This window comes from Drosophila obscura, unplaced genomic scaffold, assembly GCF_018151105.1.
Source record: "Drosophila obscura isolate BZ-5 IFL unplaced genomic scaffold, ASM1815110v1 contig_150, whole genome shotgun sequence".
NCBI classification, from domain to species: Eukaryota; Metazoa; Arthropoda; class Insecta; order Diptera; family Drosophilidae; genus Drosophila; species Drosophila obscura.
The window spans coordinates 6,284,819-6,303,243 of record NW_024542736.1 but is presented as its reverse complement, the minus strand read 5'-3'; the positions used below and the strand labels follow the sequence as shown (position 1 = coordinate 6,303,243).

The 18,425-nt window shown below is 40.7% G+C and overlaps 1 protein-coding gene across 3 annotated transcripts in view; it reads right to left on the bottom strand.

The window, feature by feature from the left end:
* LOC111067374 (forkhead box protein O) overlaps nt 1-10,875 on the bottom strand; it is a 34,778-nt gene extending 23,903 nt beyond the window's left edge. The window contains exons 1-4 of one of the 3 annotated variants that reach the window (XM_022356447.2): nt 10,770-10,875; nt 9,533-9,899; nt 885-1,248; nt 602-816 (exon numbers count right to left, since the gene is read on the bottom strand). In XM_022356447.2, coding sequence (XP_022212139.2) covers nt 602-816; nt 885-1,128 — 459 coding nt within the window. In that variant the 5' untranslated portion in view covers nt 1,129-1,248; nt 9,533-9,899; nt 10,770-10,875. Of the gene's footprint in view, nt 1-601; nt 817-884; nt 1,249-9,532; nt 9,900-10,387; nt 10,575-10,769 lie in introns of those variants that run through there. The other 2 variants (XM_022356431.2, XM_022356439.2) reach the window with 2 other exon arrangements.
* Nucleotides 10,876-18,425: the final 7,550 nt, after the last annotated feature.

The window sequence follows — 18,425 nt, the reverse complement described above, 5'->3', positions numbered from 1 at the left end:
ATAATAAAAAAGAAAACAAAGCTACAAAAAATATATAAACCACACAAAGAGTTCACTTCACTCTCTCCTTCTTTTTTCATTCTGTTTCTCCTTCATTTTTTTCTCCATTTTATAGACTTTGGCCATGAACTTGACCGTTTGCGCCCCGCCCTGTGTTTGTTGCCCGAAATGCGAATGAAATTGCTATTTGAAAGCCAAAAGAGCAAGCTATTATGAGAGAGAATAAAATACAATAGTACAAAGCAGAAAGCTCTCAAAAAAAAAGAAGAAACACGAAAAATAAACTGGATATGGAAGATGAGGTACAAAATAAAGCTAAAGACCTGGGAGGGCCGCTTAAGTGAAGTAGATGCTGTAATAAAGTCACCAGAGAAAGTGGAAAGGCAACTTTTAAAGTACCTTCGAATGTAAAGAAACGAAATATTATGATGATGGAAATATTACAGATTACTCCCATTGAGTTCGAGCATATCAGAAAGTTGCAAAAGGGTACAGGATACAGGAACAATTGCAGATGAAAAATGATGTTCACTTTGAAATATATCCCCAAAAAACCCAAAATATTGCAGAAGAAACTCTTCAAGGTGTTTCCAGTTCTTACCTTCCATCCGGCACTGCTATTCGAATCGCCTTTATCCTTGAAGTATGGCACATTCTGGACCATCCACTCGTAGATCTGACTGAGGGTCAAACGCTTGTCGGTGGCGGAGCCAATGGCATGCGTGATGAGATCCGCATAGGAAAGATTTCCCCATGCATTGCGACGCGATGAATTCTTTTTGGCTGCATTTGCATTCTGTATAGCCTGCTGTGAGTCTTTAAGAATGGAAAGAGATAAGTTATACACAAACATATACACAGATACGGTAGATACAGATGCATACCTCCTGCTGCCAATTGCTGATTACTGGCCTTTGTACTGTCCAATTCGTCGGCCTGTTCCACAAAGTTCTCGGGCCGCGGACAGGGCCATGTGTTGGATCTCGCACGTGTCTGGGGCTCAAAGCCCACATCGCCGGGAAGGTCGCCGCCTCCGCCGCCACCCACCACTCCGCCCAGCTGGTCCATGGCCAGGCCATTATCTGTGTGGGACAGCGTTGGCCAGTCCTGCGCGAAGCCGTCCATCATTGGGTGGTACCACTGTTCGGTGTAAAGTTGCAGCTTTGCAGCTTTTCAGGAACTCCCAAAAAAAAACACACACACACACACAGACAACAAAGCTTTCGCTTTAAGATCTGTTTTTGTTCACTGCAAAGAAGAGAAGAAAGAGGAGTGCTTAGATTTAACCTTGAATTCGTGTCTAGTCATTGTGTCAGTCGTTCCTCATGTAATACACGTATCTTAGTGCAAGATCATTCAGTGATCGTTTTATCATTTCATTGGGAAATTACATTCTGATTGTTTCCGTGCGGAAAAACGATTACAAAATGATCTTGAGTCTTGCTATCAAATCGTTAAAGTAAAGTAATTGACGTTTTGGGTTTTGCCTAGATTGAACACATTTTGAAGATTAAAAACAAATGAATAACTGCTCAGACACACGGCGAGAGAGAAAGAGAAAGCAACGAGAGTTGCGGACAAAGAAATCGCTCTTGATTAATCCAAACAATTGATATTTTTGGGAAAATACGACGATTGAGAGAATAGTAAATAATATTCTATTGAGAGCCAAAGAACACACACTTTTAAAGAGAGTCATTTAGAGAGAACGAGAACGAGAGTTAACTATTAAGAGAGCGTCTTATCAGCAAACACACACAAGGCAAACAAGAGAGAGAAGAAACAGCAGGCAACGGCAATGAGCGATACGATGCGTTGATCGTTGATAATGTAGGTTATGATCTTGTTCTCAAAATGCCACACATATTTTCTATGTATGAATTTCAATATATTCAAACACTCGTACACTCTGTTTGATGCTTGAAATGTGGAATGGAAATCAATTAATTTTAATAAAATCTATGAATGCCTTTGAATGACTAAATTTAGCAAAACAGAACGGAGCAGAACAGAGCATAACGGAGCAGAACGGAGCGGAACGGAACGAAGGAGAACGAAGAATAGAAGCGATTTCAACTAGTCTCAAAGTCTGGCGACAACTGACAGTTATCAATGTCCGACCGTATAATTGTTGATAGTATATGTATTTTGGTGGGTAAATAATCAAAATAAAAGTTCAAACATCTCGCTCTATCTCTCTCTCTCTCTCTCTGTATATAGTATGTTTGTATGATCGGAAGAGACAATCTGTTTGTGTATGTATGTGTGTGTGTACTCTCGTAAAAGGTCTATTGACACTGTCTGGAATGGGCGGAAAGACCGGGAGACTGCTGATAAGTTATTGAAGCTTGACGAGCATCGTACGGGAACCTTGATAGGGAATGGGGATTCTGTCTGTTGCAATTTTAACCAAAATAAAGTAATACAAATTAAAAGAAGACTAAAGAAGATTTTGAATTACCAAAAAAAATGTTTTTTAGATTTGCCTGAGCTTTGATCTTTGTACAAAAGAGAGCTTGCACGACAAGGTAGCTGATCTCATTATAAATACCCATAATTATTCCTTGTAAATTATCAAATCAAACCGTTCAAACCTTAGCCTCTTCTAACTGTAGCTCAAGTTGCGCTCTTGAAGCATAAGAGAGAAAAGCTCAATGCAAATAAAGAGCACACACACACGCACTTTTCTCTTCCACTCTCCTCTCTCTCTCTCTCTCTTTATTTTGATAATGTAAACAAATTGAAAAAAGTGTGTGTAAAGGCGCGTAAACTCAATTAAACACACTCACACACACTCAAGGCACTCAATCATATCTCTGTATGCGTATATTCGCATTTTTTATTTCAGTCAACGGCAAGCACATAGATAGAGGGGAAGGGAGAGGTACATGTAGAAGTAGGTACGACTAGAGAGTGATAGAAAGAGAGGAGGCGGACGGCGGATGGCGGGGCCAAAGCATTTTGCCTTGAGAACACGGAAGTTCATTCATTCGGGATTTTTTTTTGTACCTAAAAAACATTTGTGGCGGGGCGGCCTACCTGAACATCGCGTCGCATCAACGAACTATTTTTGTTCTGGGAAATCATCTCTGGCAGTGGCCTGATGCCGCATGCCGCAAACTTTAGACTTTGGCAAAAAACACATAAAACACTCAGAATTATATATGTCCGTTTCTGCATGTATTATCTACATATACATATACATACATATGTACATATGAATATGGGTTTGTGCGCGTATTTAAATAACGCAATTATTTAGATAAGGTCGCACCGTCGCTGTCGTTGTTTTTGTCATTATATAATATCTTTCTGGCGAAAGGTTTATGGCCGCAAATAATTCTGCCCCCAAAAAAAAAAAACTAAGTAGCAAATCGAATTGGAAACAGAAAAATAAGGAAACATTCCGACAACCTGACCTAAGCCAATACTACAACACTACAAACTACAATTAAAACACTACGCGAGTAAAAGTCACAAAAATCAAAGCAGAAATATAATGAGAGGCTGTCAAAAAAGAGACACAGAGAGAGAGAAAGCACAAAAAAACACATCTTAGAACATTAGAAACTATGATCGAATGGCATATACTCTCTACCCAATGTTCCAGACAGAGAGAGAGCACGAAAAACGAATCAACTTTTCGAGCTTTCGGTTCACAAAAACCTTCGGGTAGCACCTTCGGGGGATCGTGACCACAGCTTACCTCTTTCTCTTTATCTTTTAGGTTTTTTTCATGGTATAGCATTTAGGCCCCCAACAAGCTCTTCATGCTTCCCGCATAAATGGATTTGAATATTTTATTTACATCCACAACCACTAGTTGTTTCATGATCTTTGTCATGTTGATACCTGCCATAACTGCTAAGAATTTTTGTTCTATTCCAAGTATCCGTTAAACGAGGTGGGCACAAAAAACACACAAAAATACCCTCGCTTTACTCGGTATCAAATACGTCGTAGAGTGCGTTTTCTCCATCTAAAAATAAACCATTTGGGGGAGTGTAAAATTCTAATTGCTGCCAACTAATTCAAGTATATTAAGATGAGCATTTTCTGTTTGCATTTTTGCCTGGCTGTTAAATATAATCTACGATTCAATTGTATATTCGGCCAAGTGCCAAATTGCGTCGCAAAGACGTTCAACAAATGGGAATGCTAATATATTGAATACCATGCAATAGGAGTTGATAATATTGTAGAACGTCATTATTTGAAACAACTCAAGACCGAATAACAATAACATCAAAACAAATTGTAAGCAAAAATAAGGTTTCTTTCCTCTCAGATGGAAAATAGTGGATTGGGTAGTGGATTTGATTTGCTTTTGGCCTGTGGCCTATGGCCTGATGTGAGTAGATGCGTCACACGGCTTAAAATCCATTGAAGAGAGTGAGAAAGAAAGATTAAAATTAAGAAATGGGGTTTTCAATACATCATTTATTGCATTAGATTAAAGACGCAAGATTCGGCTGACGCATATTTGCGTAGGTGTTTTCCCCCGATGCGATCATAAGAAGATCAATAGCAAATACATCTCGAATGAGCATGTGCGAGATTATGTTAATGGTTGCAAATACATAAGCTTGTAAACAACCGCTGGGCAGACAGACATAACCTACTCCATAAAACCCATATGCTATATGTAATCTTTAAGAGATATTCAGAATCAGATGATTCAGACTAAGTGTTTGTTTTCCATACCCCCCACGTGGGTGTACGTTGGAGAAATTAGCCTTGAAAATAGTCCATACGTAATATGTATTTTCCTCGCGTATATTACAAAATATTCTAAATTTCTATGGTGAAATTTGTACAGAAAATATTGTGAGGAAATGTGCGAGTATTTTGGGGGCAAAGTATTTCAATGTCACGGGCAGCAAAACGTAGCATAATATCATTTGACAAGCGCCCCATTAGGGAAATGACTCGGGCTGTCTCTTTGGGTTTTCACATATCTAGGGAGGTGTGGCAATTGTTTTGGTAAATGGGGCACGCAACAAGTTGAAAATTTCTACAACCAATGTACATTCACGTATCTATCTGTGTATAGGTAGCAGTATATAAGAGAAAAATAGAGAACGAAAGGTAAAAACAGATCTTAAATAATAATAAAAAAAAGAAAAGCCCACAAAAGCAAACCAAATAAAGATGGCAATAAAAAAAAAGATATAATGAAAATAAAAACAGAATCCGAATGAGAATGAGAATGAGTACAAAAAGTATAAAAGAAAACGAAAACGAGAAGAAGAAGAAGAAAAGAATATAAAACGAAACGATTCGAAGCGAAAGAAAAGAAAAACAACAGAGCAACAGAGAACAAAACAAAAATAAACTGAACACTTGTTACGTAATTCCTTTAATAGTTCTCTCTTTTTGCTCTCATCTCTTCTGCTGCTCCCACGAACTTTTCTCGTTTGTTTCGTTTGATTCCACATATGCATATTCTATATGTATTGGTTAAATCCACTTCTCGGGGGTACAGAAATGTTCCGCTATCAGCGCCTACAGTTCTACCAAAAAAAAATCTCTTGACTTTGAGAACATCTGCTCCGGAGACCCGAGAATTGCCCTCTCCGGAGATCAAATGATAAGCCATCAAGTCATAGGAATCAGGGGCGTAGACTACACATTAGGGGTGTAATAATTGGTGGAGGTCATTATAAGCATAATCAATAAAAAGTGGGTCAAACTATTATTTCTAGTTGTAAATAGAAATCAAATTAAACAAGTCAGCCTAAATCTAGACTAATCCACAGACACATTTTAACGGGTTAAACATAAAATAAAATAATAATAAAAAACAAACGAAAGGTCTCTCCCAAAAGGTGAAAATTATCATTTACCATAAAAACAGGTAAACTATATAAAAAATATAATGCCTCCATCAAATGGTGACCCCGACAATGGTAGGACTGAAGCCTGATCCAAAGCTTGAGGTTTATCCAAAGACTAACAACTTATATCCTTTCCTGTATAGTTAATGTCATACGATCAAGGAACGAATCAAAACTTAAGGGCCACACTGGTGACCCCGCCACAATGTCAAACCCTGAGGGCCTTGATTGACCTGACCCACCCATGGACAGCGCCGCCACTGCTGCTGCCGCTGTCACTCTCTGCTTATCATTTTAAGGGGAAACCGAAAGATCACGAACCGGGATCACAAAACTATCTGCCAGATGCGAAGCTCTGCCCCTCAAAACCATGTGATTATTTTCGTATGCATGGAAACTCTTACTCGTATGCCTGTCCCCCGCGGACCCTGCCTCTTGCCCCTCCTCACCTCCCCGCACATAAGACCGGGTTCAGCAATGTGGAAGTAAAAGAGATCTACTCCCCAGCAGCAGCAGCAGCAGCCGTAACTCGTCAAACAGGATTATGTAGCAAAGTAAGTCAACTCTCGAGAGAAGGTCTCCCCAGCCAAAAACTAAAAAAAAAAAAGAAGAAAATAAAGTAAAAAAAAAGAAACCTAAAACAGAGAAAAAAAAAGAGCAAGACTGACAGCTGGTCAATCGGACGGGACAGCATCGGCATCGAAGATACAATACACAGTAACAACTGGTATGGTCTGCACTGATCTGGTCTGGTCTGGCCCTCTGCCTAATGAGCTGACGACGACGACATCAATCCCCAGCCCAAGCCAAAGCCCAAAGCCCAAACCCAAGCACCTCGCGACCCTACAATGTAGGGGGATCATAATGATTAACATTATGATGATGATAATGATGATGATGATGACGATGACGAGGCCACATCGAAGTCACTTGTCCGCTATACTCTACTAGTCTGTGCATGTATGTTGCATCCGTGTGAGTGTGTGTGTGTGTATGTATATATGCGGTTTGTCACCCTCCCTAAAGCCGGAACGACCTTTGGTTTTGAAGTATTTTAATTATATTCCAAGTAAAAGCTAACCTACTGATAAAGAACTTGCTTGAAATTGGAATGCACTCTTACATTCTTTTCGACAAAATAATATTGAAGATATATTAAGAATATTTTAAGAATATTGGTTCTTGAACAGATTGTTTATTCCACTGGATTTTCAATGGATTTCTGTTGCAATCCTTTTCACTCTTTCTTCCTGTACTCCATTCGCAGTGCGTTTCTTATCGAAAGCAGGAGAGAGAGAGAGACAGAACGCGGGAGATAAAAGCAAAGATAAATAGGAATAGGAATAATGCACATCATATTTGTATGCACATTGTAACTGTTGCTATGGTATGCTGCTCTGCTCTCCCTCTCTGTCTCTTTTTGTGGTTTGCGCTTATCTTAAATGTTCGTCCCTCCCTCTCACTCGTTTGCTGCTATCTCTGTGCGAAGCTTTACGGCTTTAACCCCCTCCTTGACATTGCCAAAACCTAAACCTTGGACAACAAATCTCTTCAGGCGACACTTTCCATCTGTATCTGTGTAGAAAGTAGAATTTACTTGTGCTTTTTGCTACGATTTCATTGTTTTGTGCATTCTGCGAAGTGGAAAGGAGGGAATACACGTGTAGAAGGGAAGGAGTGAAATGCTTTCCATAATTTTCTCATTACTTTTCATTCCAGCAGGCAGCACTCTCCTCTCCAGCGACAAGTGCCTGTGCCGCCTGCATTCCCACTGCATTCTGGTTTTTTCTACGCTGTTAATATTTAATAATTTATTAAGTCAATTATCGCGGAAGCTTATTCAAATAAAAGCTTATTGAAAGTGCAGTTAGCTAACAGCCCAGAGTCTCTGGCCCCTTTCTTTGCCTCTCTCTCTCCCTTCTCTCACCGAACACACACACGTGGAGGCTTGGGAGAGAAACACGCGCTAGGAAAGAGAGCAGTTCAAGGGAGAGTGGAGAGCGGGGAGCGGATAGCGGGGAGCACTAGAGTATGCGGCGACACAAAGGCAATGTGCAATAGTTCACAGTCACCGAAGGAGGAATGCAGCGGCAGCAGCAGCAGCGAATGCAAATGTAGGAAGTAGGCAAAAGAGCGCGTGCAATGTTTGTAGAATTCATTTAAATAATTAAAAGAGCAAACGATTCCGAAACCCATCAGTCGATTGACGAATTGATGGGCTTGATGGATGGATGGCTGGATGGATAGAAAACTTGTGATGTGATCATCCTCCTTTCCAGTTAATCATCTTAATTGAGGATGCTTTTGAGGTGCAATCTTCGCATCCTGGTACTTGTAGTTAGTATTTGGATCGATTTGGTGTTTGTTTTTATTGCACTCTTAAGTCTCATCGATTCTTTGAATCATTTCATTGATAAATATTTGTGGACATTCCCATTCTCTCAATCGAAGGTTGATAAAGAAGCTGGAATCTTTTTTTAACAGAATTACAACCAAAAATGTATCTTTCAAATTTTAACTCTTAATTCTTCCTCCTTCTTCTTCAATCTTTCCATCATCTATTCTCACCCATTTCTTCCATCCACTACTTTCTCCCAACTCCCAATTAAAAAATTTTTCAACAAACTTTAGCACATTTTCTAAACTTTATCGGTGCGGCACGTTCCACCGTTGTGGCCTGCAAACACTCCAGATATGATAACACCCACACAGACCCACTGTGGGCCATCAGCTTCTTGGTAGCACCTTGGCACCTCTTACCGCGGCGATAGATAAAAAAAAACCTTGTCATAAAGAACTCTTTTTGACAGCCAAACCGAGTGGCGAATTCAACCCATTTATTAAAATTAAACCTTATCACATTTCAATGTCAATAATATTTTTTTAAAATACAGAAACATGCGAGTACTTACTCGTACTCGTAGCAAACGAATCGAATCGAAAATCGGTAGGAAATCGGGGGAATACAAACAACAAGAGCAAACTATTATGTACAAGCGACACACGACACTCGGGGCTCGGGAGCTCCAAGGGGTTTCAGTGTGCTATCAGTGGATGGTGTGTGGCGCTGAATGTTCTATTTTTAGAGCTATTATCAGCAATGCTCTAATTAAGATCTCCCCACCAATCCCCCCAGGTTCCCCTCTCTCTCAACAATCTCAACAGTCGAATAAAAGCAACACAAAAACCAAACTAATAAAACACCGCACGCTTGCCACAGAATATCAATCGAACGTGACTTTTCTTTTCATCATTCGAATGAAACTCACTTTCTTATTGATCTTGAAAAAGCGAAAGGCTTTACAAAATATGGAGGCATCTAAAAATTACACTGCAATTATACCTTTCCGGGGTTCGTAAAAGCTATGGAATTTTGGCAAAATTATTCCCAATGGATTCCTAAATAACTATAAATATTGTTTGGGTAGCTCTCAAGGGATTGCCCCTCAACGATGGCTGAACAAACAAATACCATAAAGTTATAAGAATCTATCGACACGAAAACGTTTGAAAAACCTTTAATTAATATCAATTTGATTTGATAGATTGTAAGGCCACTTATTAAAATTTAAAAATACTTTTCTTTTAGTTTCGGATCTCTGATCTACATACATATGTGTTTAATCATTCTTATTGATAGAAACTATTATATTCTTTTAGCAGGTATAGTTCTAGTTATAGTTTTAGTTATTTACCCGCCAAAAAAGTGCCAAATGGTTATGGAAATTATTCAGCAAACTGTTGCTCCTTGTTGACTGCGGTATACTTTGTAGATATTAGATGTTATAACTGCCAACGATGTTGATTTATTTATGTTTGTGTTGTATGTTGTTGTTAATTGGCACTGTTTTAATTTGTTTTTTTGCACTTTTAATGGGGGGTTTTTATGGGATATTTCTCGTTATAGTTGATAATGTTGTTTTTGTTTTGAGCAAAACTTGTGCTTTCTTTACGTTTTATATATATGTTATTATCAGATCTCTACAGGTTTTGAATAAGCATAACTTTTTGCTCGGTTTTGGGGTTTTTGTTTATTTTGTTGGGCGGCGGTTTTTGCTTAAGCTGTATTTACAAAAATATTTGAAAAATTATAGTGAAATTCTAGAGAATTAAATGAAAACAACACAAGAGAGCAGCAATAACACAATCAAAAAGCACAACAAAGAGAAAAGCACACACACACGCGCGAAACGATAAGAGAGTGTCTAAAAGAGAAGCACTCTACTCTCTGTGTGGATCACGATCACGTCACGTCATCAATTCATGCCAATTGGACGCACACACACACACACGCACACATACAACCGTTTAATTGGAATTCGTATGAGAATTCAATGAAAACCGAAAATGTTGTTTAAAGTTCAAATGGGTGGGAGAGAATACAACAAATTTTTAATATAAACACGTTTCAGGTTTACTCTAATTTGCGCACACACACATACACACACAGCCCCCAACACCGCCTAAGCGGTGTGCGTGTTGAAATTTTCAAAATTTGTTCCCCAAAAAGCCAAAAAATATAAAAATCGCAATATACCCGCCCGCCATACGTTCATACAAGAAAATACAACAACGTGACTTCTTCGAGACGAAGATCATCCAAGCATCGTGCTACGTATATGTTGTATATACGCTCTCGGATATATATATCTCCTCTCTATCTTTTCTCTTTTGCTTTTATTTCGCTTTACGCTACGCTTTACGGAACGCGTTCTTTTTACGCTTTAGTTTTTTCGAATTTTGTTTTTTTTTTTTTTTTTTTTTGGTGGGGACACTTTTTCTTTCTTTCACATGTTTTTGATTGCACACATTTCTTTCACTTGTTTCTATATTTATTTTTTTTTTTTCAAAACGCGTGATCGATCGTGGTTTTTGTGGGGGACGGGACGGTGGCAAGTTAAGTTTGGGTTAAGTAGTGTTTAGATGAACGACCTCGTGGCTTTTAACCGCGCAAGACTACTTCGTTAACGCTGCTGCTTCTAGTTGGAAAGTTGGATGCCGACTGTGAACACTGATTCGTCGTTTCATTTCAGTCGTTCAATCGTTCATTCGTTTCGTGGCGCAAAAAAGGCGGTCGCTCTGGTGTGTGTGTGTGCGCGTATGTGTGTGTGCTTGTATTACGTCGTTCGTAATACGAAGCAAAGCAACAATCGGAAAAGAGCGAGAGAGCGCAAACAAGCTTTGCTCTCCGTTGCTGGCCATTCAAGTTCCACATGGTGCTCCCCACTTACGTTCCACTCACACACAACACAAAAAACCGCCTTTTATTTTATTTTTTGCCGCTCACTCTTTACTTTTTTTTTTATACAAACTAACACACACACATGCTAACATAAATACATGAGCATATATGTATGTATTTATAGTAGATATCAAGAAATAAAAGACATAGTTTACCTATTTTATACATTTGGAATTTAAATTTGATGCCTTTTACACATTCTTCAACGAAAGGTGATCAGAGAGTGTGGTCTTTCCGAGCGTCGGGCGGGGGGGGTTAGTGGATAGAAGGTGTGAAATGAGGCGGCGCTGTGGGGTGTCTGTGGATTGTGGATGGGTCAGTGATTGGGTGGGTTGCTTCGTTGGGTGGTTTTGCGTTTGGCATTGCTGATAAGAATACGTTAGGCAGCTGTTATCTCACAACTTCTCTTCTTCTTCTCTCTCTCTCTCTCTCTCTCGAGAACACTATCTCTAGTGCTCTCTTGCAGTCATTCTCTTCCTCTCACTCTTGGACACTCACTCTCTCTCTCACTCTCTTGCACATTCCGTTGATTGTCTCGTGATGGAAAATTTCCCGAAATTGCATTCCACTGATAATGCCAGCGCTGCACATTTGTGCAGTTGTCTATATAAGAGGGGAATAAATGTTCATACATACATACATACATACATCTACGTAATGATACGTAATTAATATTTCAAAGATATTTCATAGATTTCAATAATATCAACAACACCGTCCTTACATATTCTGGTTTAAAATTCGATAAAAAAAAATATATGTAATACCCAAGACTCCACTATGAGAATTAATCTGTGTCAAAGTGTGTGTGCGTGCCTTCAAGCTTTTTTTGGGAACAAGTATTTTATTACCATAGCTTTTTTCTACATCCATCTCCTCACCGCCCCTCTCCATATCTACATATATACAGAGTACCAGTTTAAGCATATTCGCCTAGTCCCGGGGCCCCAGACACTTGCTCTTTTTGCCCCATGTGTGAGTGTTTATCGGTGTTTTTTTTTTTTAATGTGCCTGCCACATAAATTCTGCAACATTACACGGCTAATGAAGTCTAGACGGCTGTGGCCGATCCACCACTTTATGGATCGTCTAAAACTTAACCGCGCTGCCCAGTCCCGAGATGAGTCGCCAGACGTGCTTCAGGTGGATTAGAGACGATTAAAAACTGGACTGGCATCCAATGCGAAATTCGAAATAAATATGCGAAGAATTTGTAGAAAATTATGGGAAATTTTTGGGGTATACAGGAAACACAACCCTAAAATTATATATATTTCAACAAACATTATATGGAACTTTGGAACTTTTTAAACTCATACCGTCTGAAAGTTTTTAAAAACCCCAGGAATAAAGATAAAATCAGATACGAGTGTAGTTATCTTTTGCCAGTTTATAAAGGATAAGCTTAAGTAAGTACCACCTTGGTATAGGTAAGTTTCATTGGGCAACCCACAGCACATAACAATAGTATATGTACATAAGTTGGGTTAGAAAGAAAAAAAAGCTCAAGATACCATCGATATTCGAAGTGAATGCCTGTCGAAGCTTATTAGAACCAATCGAACAGTGTCTCAATGAAAAACCCGCCCACTCGTATCGCACCAAACACAAGAAATTCCATTCAGATTACACAAACGTCTCTTAGACATCAACACCCTGGTCCCCCCACCAAAGCCCCTCCAGTACTTGACCATAATTGCTGCCAGAAACATTAAAGAGATGCTTGTCTTTTGGGCACTGACGCTTGGGATACCCCTTTAATGAGGGGAAAAGGGCGTACGTTCCTCCAGCAATAATACTGGTCGAAAGCCAGTTGTTCAAAGAGCCTTAACCTATAATATTGGTCCGATCGGAACTTATTTCTACAATCTAGTAGATATGATCAATCTATACTATTTTCTTTTTCCGTTATCGCGTTTCTTAAATTTCTATGGGGACTATCCTTATGGGATCGGATACTCTACCTTCTGACTGATACATAAACCAATTTAATATACTCCTGGACTCTAAAAATATTGGGTACATAAATATTGTACGGGTGCTTAAAGCGTTTTTATTTTTGCGTTGGCGCGTGGCGAATTGCAGACTGTCGACGCCCGTTGGCGGAACACTCCACTCGCTGGCTCGCTCTCCATCCCCGTCGCAGTCTGCGTCTCGTAATCACTGCCAAAATTGACAAACTGGACACGCTAGGCATTAGCTCAGGTTTCAAATTGGGCGCCAAACATCGCCAAGCCAATGGAGCTTTCAGTCGAAAGAGTGACGTGACGCCAACAGTCAACAGCCAACTCCTCCAGTGACGTACTCTCTCAGACACAGCCATAATAGCATTTCTTTCTCTTATTGCGCCTGCGCGAAGCTTTTAAGCCGCTAGCAAAAAAAATAAAAAAGAAAAAAAAGAGCAATCGACGACGTAGTATTGTAACAATTGACATTAGAAAGATGTTGGGGCCCCCGAACCGATACGATCCGAAACGAGTGGAACCGAAGCACAGCACAACAGAGTAGATTGGCCTTCAAAAAATTATAATTTCTGTTTTAATGTCTCGACTCGACAGTGTGTTGGTATGCGGCATATGGGGGGTGGGGTTTCGGGGTCTTGCTGGTGCTAAGTATTGCTGGTGGTCTGATGTTTGTGGCTCCAGTTGGCCCTCTTCGCCTCGCCCCGCCACGACCCACCCGATGTTTGTTTATAGGTTCCGACTGTAAGTGTGTGTTGTGTATCTTTTATGGAAATTTGAATATTGTTAGTAACAATTTGTTAGCTCAACAATTTATAGAGAGCATTGTGTGCGGTTTTTGAATTGAGAACACACTTTTATTTGGTAGATAACTGATAGCGAAATGGGCGGGTCGGTTAAGCGATGAACAGTGAAATATTTTTAGGTGAAGAGCTGCTTAAAAGGTAATTGTATGAAAGCTATTAAATTTTGCTTGGCATTTAGATCTTAAACATCCTAAGAGTTCATCAAATCGACCTCCAATGAAATCCCCATAAAGTAAAAGTAAACTAAAATCTTTGGAATTTTACTATATTCACTTTCATTTTTTTTCTCTTCTTAACATTCCAATAATTTTCATGGATTATAGTGAGAATAATTCGCCATAATCCACTTGATCAACTGTATCTGAAACGGTATTTTTCAGTGCTATTGCTTTGTGGAAGGAACACAAGTTTTTGTGACGTTGCAGGCCAGATGATGTCGAATGTTGATGAGCTCCAATCAGGAATATTAAAAAAAATAAAAAAATTCATATGTATATACATATGTACGTAAATATATGTACATATGTATGTTTGGATTTATATACAGATGTACATATGTATGTAAGTGTATGGGTGTATATTTATATATTTGTCAAAAGCGAGCCCCCCTGATGTGGCTCCACATGGAATGCCTCAGACCAAAGGCGTAGTCAGGAAGTCTCTTTATGGGGGCTTACAAAAAGAAGGCGAACGGGAATATGAATCAATCATAGACAGATGTAAAACATAGAATAGAAGGGAAGGAAAGCATGGAAAGGTGATTGAAGGCTTTCATGGATTACTCCCCACTATTATTATTATTATTATGCATATCATATTTTAGTATCACATATATAGCCATATATAGCCAGTATGAATATTAGTCATGTATATCTCGTTCTCTCTTTCTGTTTCCCAGTGTAGCGTATAAAGATGAACCCTGGAACTCCAATCAAAGCTAGATCGATCCCCCCTTGGGATACGCCCCTGTCTATGGCACACACACGCACACATATACACAGATCTCAACACATGGGATGGAATGGCTTTGGGGCGCGGAACGGCACTCACATCATAGTAGTACTCTTGCATTGGAGGCTATTTCCAATAACTGTACCGGTAGCGTGTGGCATTTAAAATGCAAAAAAAAAAAAGAAGAAAAAAATATCGGGTAAGCGTTATCTCTAATTTATTGAGATTAAGGCAAACTGATTAATTTAACGACGTAATTGATGCAGCCGCAAAAGCGCACGATTCGACCCAAACACACAGAACTGACGCAACACACACAGATACACACGGATGCACAGATGGTGTTGTACCTGCCCACGGCCCACGGCCCTCAATCTCCTCCAGAGATTGGAACGGAGAATATTCCTGATAGAAGTGCGACTTAGATTGGCCGCTCCAGTGACGGGGGGAAACAGTGTTGTTGGAAAGTGACTGGACTGTCGAGTGACGACTGTCGATCGGTTAGGTTAGGGGCGGGTTCTGAGCGGTTCGTTTCGGATCGGGCCCGTTTAATATGCAAATATGTTGGGCCAGCGAGAGTGGCGCATATGTAAATTTGATGAAGCGTTTCCTGAAGTCGAAACGATCCCAAGATATTCACAAGATACAAGAGCGCGATCCACACACCACACGACGAACAGCGCCCACACCACACCGCTTAGCATCCACATAGCGCGCCATAGAGCCGACCACGTGGTCGGTTCTCGCCTCTCAAGTTCAGACGAAGCACATAGACAAAGCGCAGAGCGCAATAAATAGGCAAAAACGCGAAAGAGAAACGGCAAAGCAAAACGGAAAGAGCAAAGCGTAAAAATATACCATAAAAGAGAGCAAGCAACTAGTACGAGTGTATACGAGAGCCATACACTGAGCGAAAAGATGGTGACAATAGACAGGTTCCGCTCCTCTTGTTCACCGTTCACCGATTCGATCAAATATTCACTCCGATATGTATCACATTTTTCAATGGGAATTTTGGAAAAAATCTCTGTCAGTGTAGCAATGCCCTGAGAAATAATTGAGGAAAACCACATGGTACGCGAAAATATTTCAAAGCGCCGCAAACCAGTTGCGCCGGCGGCAGAGACGGCGAAAGCAGAGCAAACACGATGAAAAAGCGGAAACAAATACCAAAAGAAAAGTGGCAAAATAGCATACAAAATCAATGATCGGAATGGATGATCGACTGGTGTCTAAATTTTGATTCAGATATTCATTTTCTGCATCTGCATTGCTAACATTTTCGCTGTGTTCCAAGCTCCAAGGAAGGGTATTAAGAGAGCGCGGTTTATGTAAACAAAACGAAGATTGTCGGAGGTGTACAGGGAGACGAAAATTCCAAAAGCCCCCAAACCGAAACAAGAACAAATTTGCGTCAAGCCAAAGGTAGAAATACAGAAAGCAGAAACAGAATTAAAAACCTAACCTTACCTAATGTGGGCTATGAAGTGGCACGCAGCACACTCACATACACATGCTCTCTCTTTGCTGACACACCACACTCCCCCTCCATCAGCACACAACAAACCAAATACAACCATTCACTAATACTCAGGCAGTAGCGTACGCGAAAACGTGGTACGCCAACAGCGACGTCAGCGTCGGCCTATTGCGTCGTTCACAAATTCTTATAGTAAAAAAGTTTGAGAATTGTGTTGGGAAAAGGGGTGGGGGACCGAAAGAACAGACGAGATAAAAGGGTAACGGAGTGGGGAGTGGGGATAAAAGAGAAAACTTTTTAGATATCGTTTTGGCAGGTAAAAAGTTTCTGGTTTGTGGGAGAATTCTTAGCCGCAGCTCAGAAATTAGATACGCTATGAAAAACGATACACAAAAGTTGAAACGGGCTGAAACGTTGCAGCGTGACATCTAGAATTTAAACTCTCTAGAATCTATACTTAAATCAGAAAAATCAACGTTCTAATTTCTATGCAAAGGACCTTCCTCTCCCCACTGATCTTGCAATCAACTCGCACTCCTGCCGCCACAAACAATACCATCCAAAATACTCTCTTCCTTGGCCACTTGTTGGATTCTACTTCAGGCTGTACTTACATTCCACAAAACGTTCTCTCTCTCTCACACACCCGCAGACACACACACACGGAACTTGCTCTCTTCGCGAACAAACTTTGTCTCGTCGGATGATGTCCTTCGTGAACGTCGATTTCTTACGACAAACTTTTCGCAGCCTTCGGTTCGATTGCTTGACTCTTCACCCAACCCAGCCCCCCCCTCCCCCACAGTACCGTTCAAACACAGGCTGGCTCGCTCGCACCAGAGCGGGATGGCACTTGTGGAAGGACTCGCCTACAGGCAGGTAACGGTAACACGCACCGGAATGCCCGGGTCCTTTTCTTGTGACACACTTTTGTGGCCGTGCATTCGTGAGCCGTTCCACCTGTGGTACAGTTTAACGCCTTGGTTAATGTCCCCGCTCCCGCTCCAAGTGGGTGTGGCCGGGTCTGCAGCCAGGAGTCTGCGCAAGAGGTCCTCGCCTGCAATAGGTTGGTCCTCAGCTAGTTGCCCGTTTAATTGCCGACTGGCTGCGGGTCCTTGACGAGCCTCCTGGTTGGATGGGAGCAGCCTAGGGAGCGAAGCGTCTCGCACTGTTGTGTGCTACCCATCCTGCTGCAGGACTCTACCGACGGTTCCTATTGTTCCATCGTTGTCCGTCGGCTATTCGGTTGCTCCTTTGGTTTGTTTGCCGTCGGGCTTTGTTTGGTGGTTGTTAGGACGGACTCTCTCCCACGTCCTTGGATGTATCCTATTATGTGGCAGGAGACAGAGATAGAGAGATAGCGAGGGAGAGAGGGATACGGGAGAGGGGGTGTGTAAGTGGGTGACAAATGGTAATGGTCCATTACCATATTGTACGCATACATTACACGTGTATCTCATAAAAAGGTGCTTACATATTCACTATTCACATCCATGGGTACACACATTTATCCGTACATATGCTGGATCGGGGTCACCATAGTCCTTGGCGGAATACGAATACCTACTCTTCCTTCAGCGTTTCGTCTTTAATTACTTCTGTTATTCAATGGAGACGCACAATGATACCCTCCCAATGATGTAAGGATACGGTTTTGGGCGCTGCCATATCAACAAGTTGACTGCCTGCCTGCCCCTGCCCCTGCCCCCTACCCGTTACCATTCTACTGGTCATCCTTATCCTTTATCATGGTCCAGTTCATGCATCCATTAGGAAAATTATGCTCACGAATACTCGCACTCGTACTCGTCCTCGTACTTGTGTGTGTGTGTGTGTGTGAACAGTTTCCCCCAACATTTGACCCATTTAAGTCATTATAAAACCTCTTAATTAAACACTTTGTTCTGCGGTCTCTATGTCTCTATGCCAGAGATTCCTTTTTGCTTTTTGGGGGTGGGTTTCAGTCTCGGCGGTGGGTGTGGGTATCATATTTAGTTTAGTTTTATTTGCTTTGTGTTATTTATGGAACATCTGGGAGGAGGCTTGTCGTATTCCAAGGAACTCTTAGAATGGAAGAGAACATGCGTAAAGTTGATTAGATATTGCTTATTGAAATCAAAGTTATTTTGCATTTGAATTTAGAAAAAA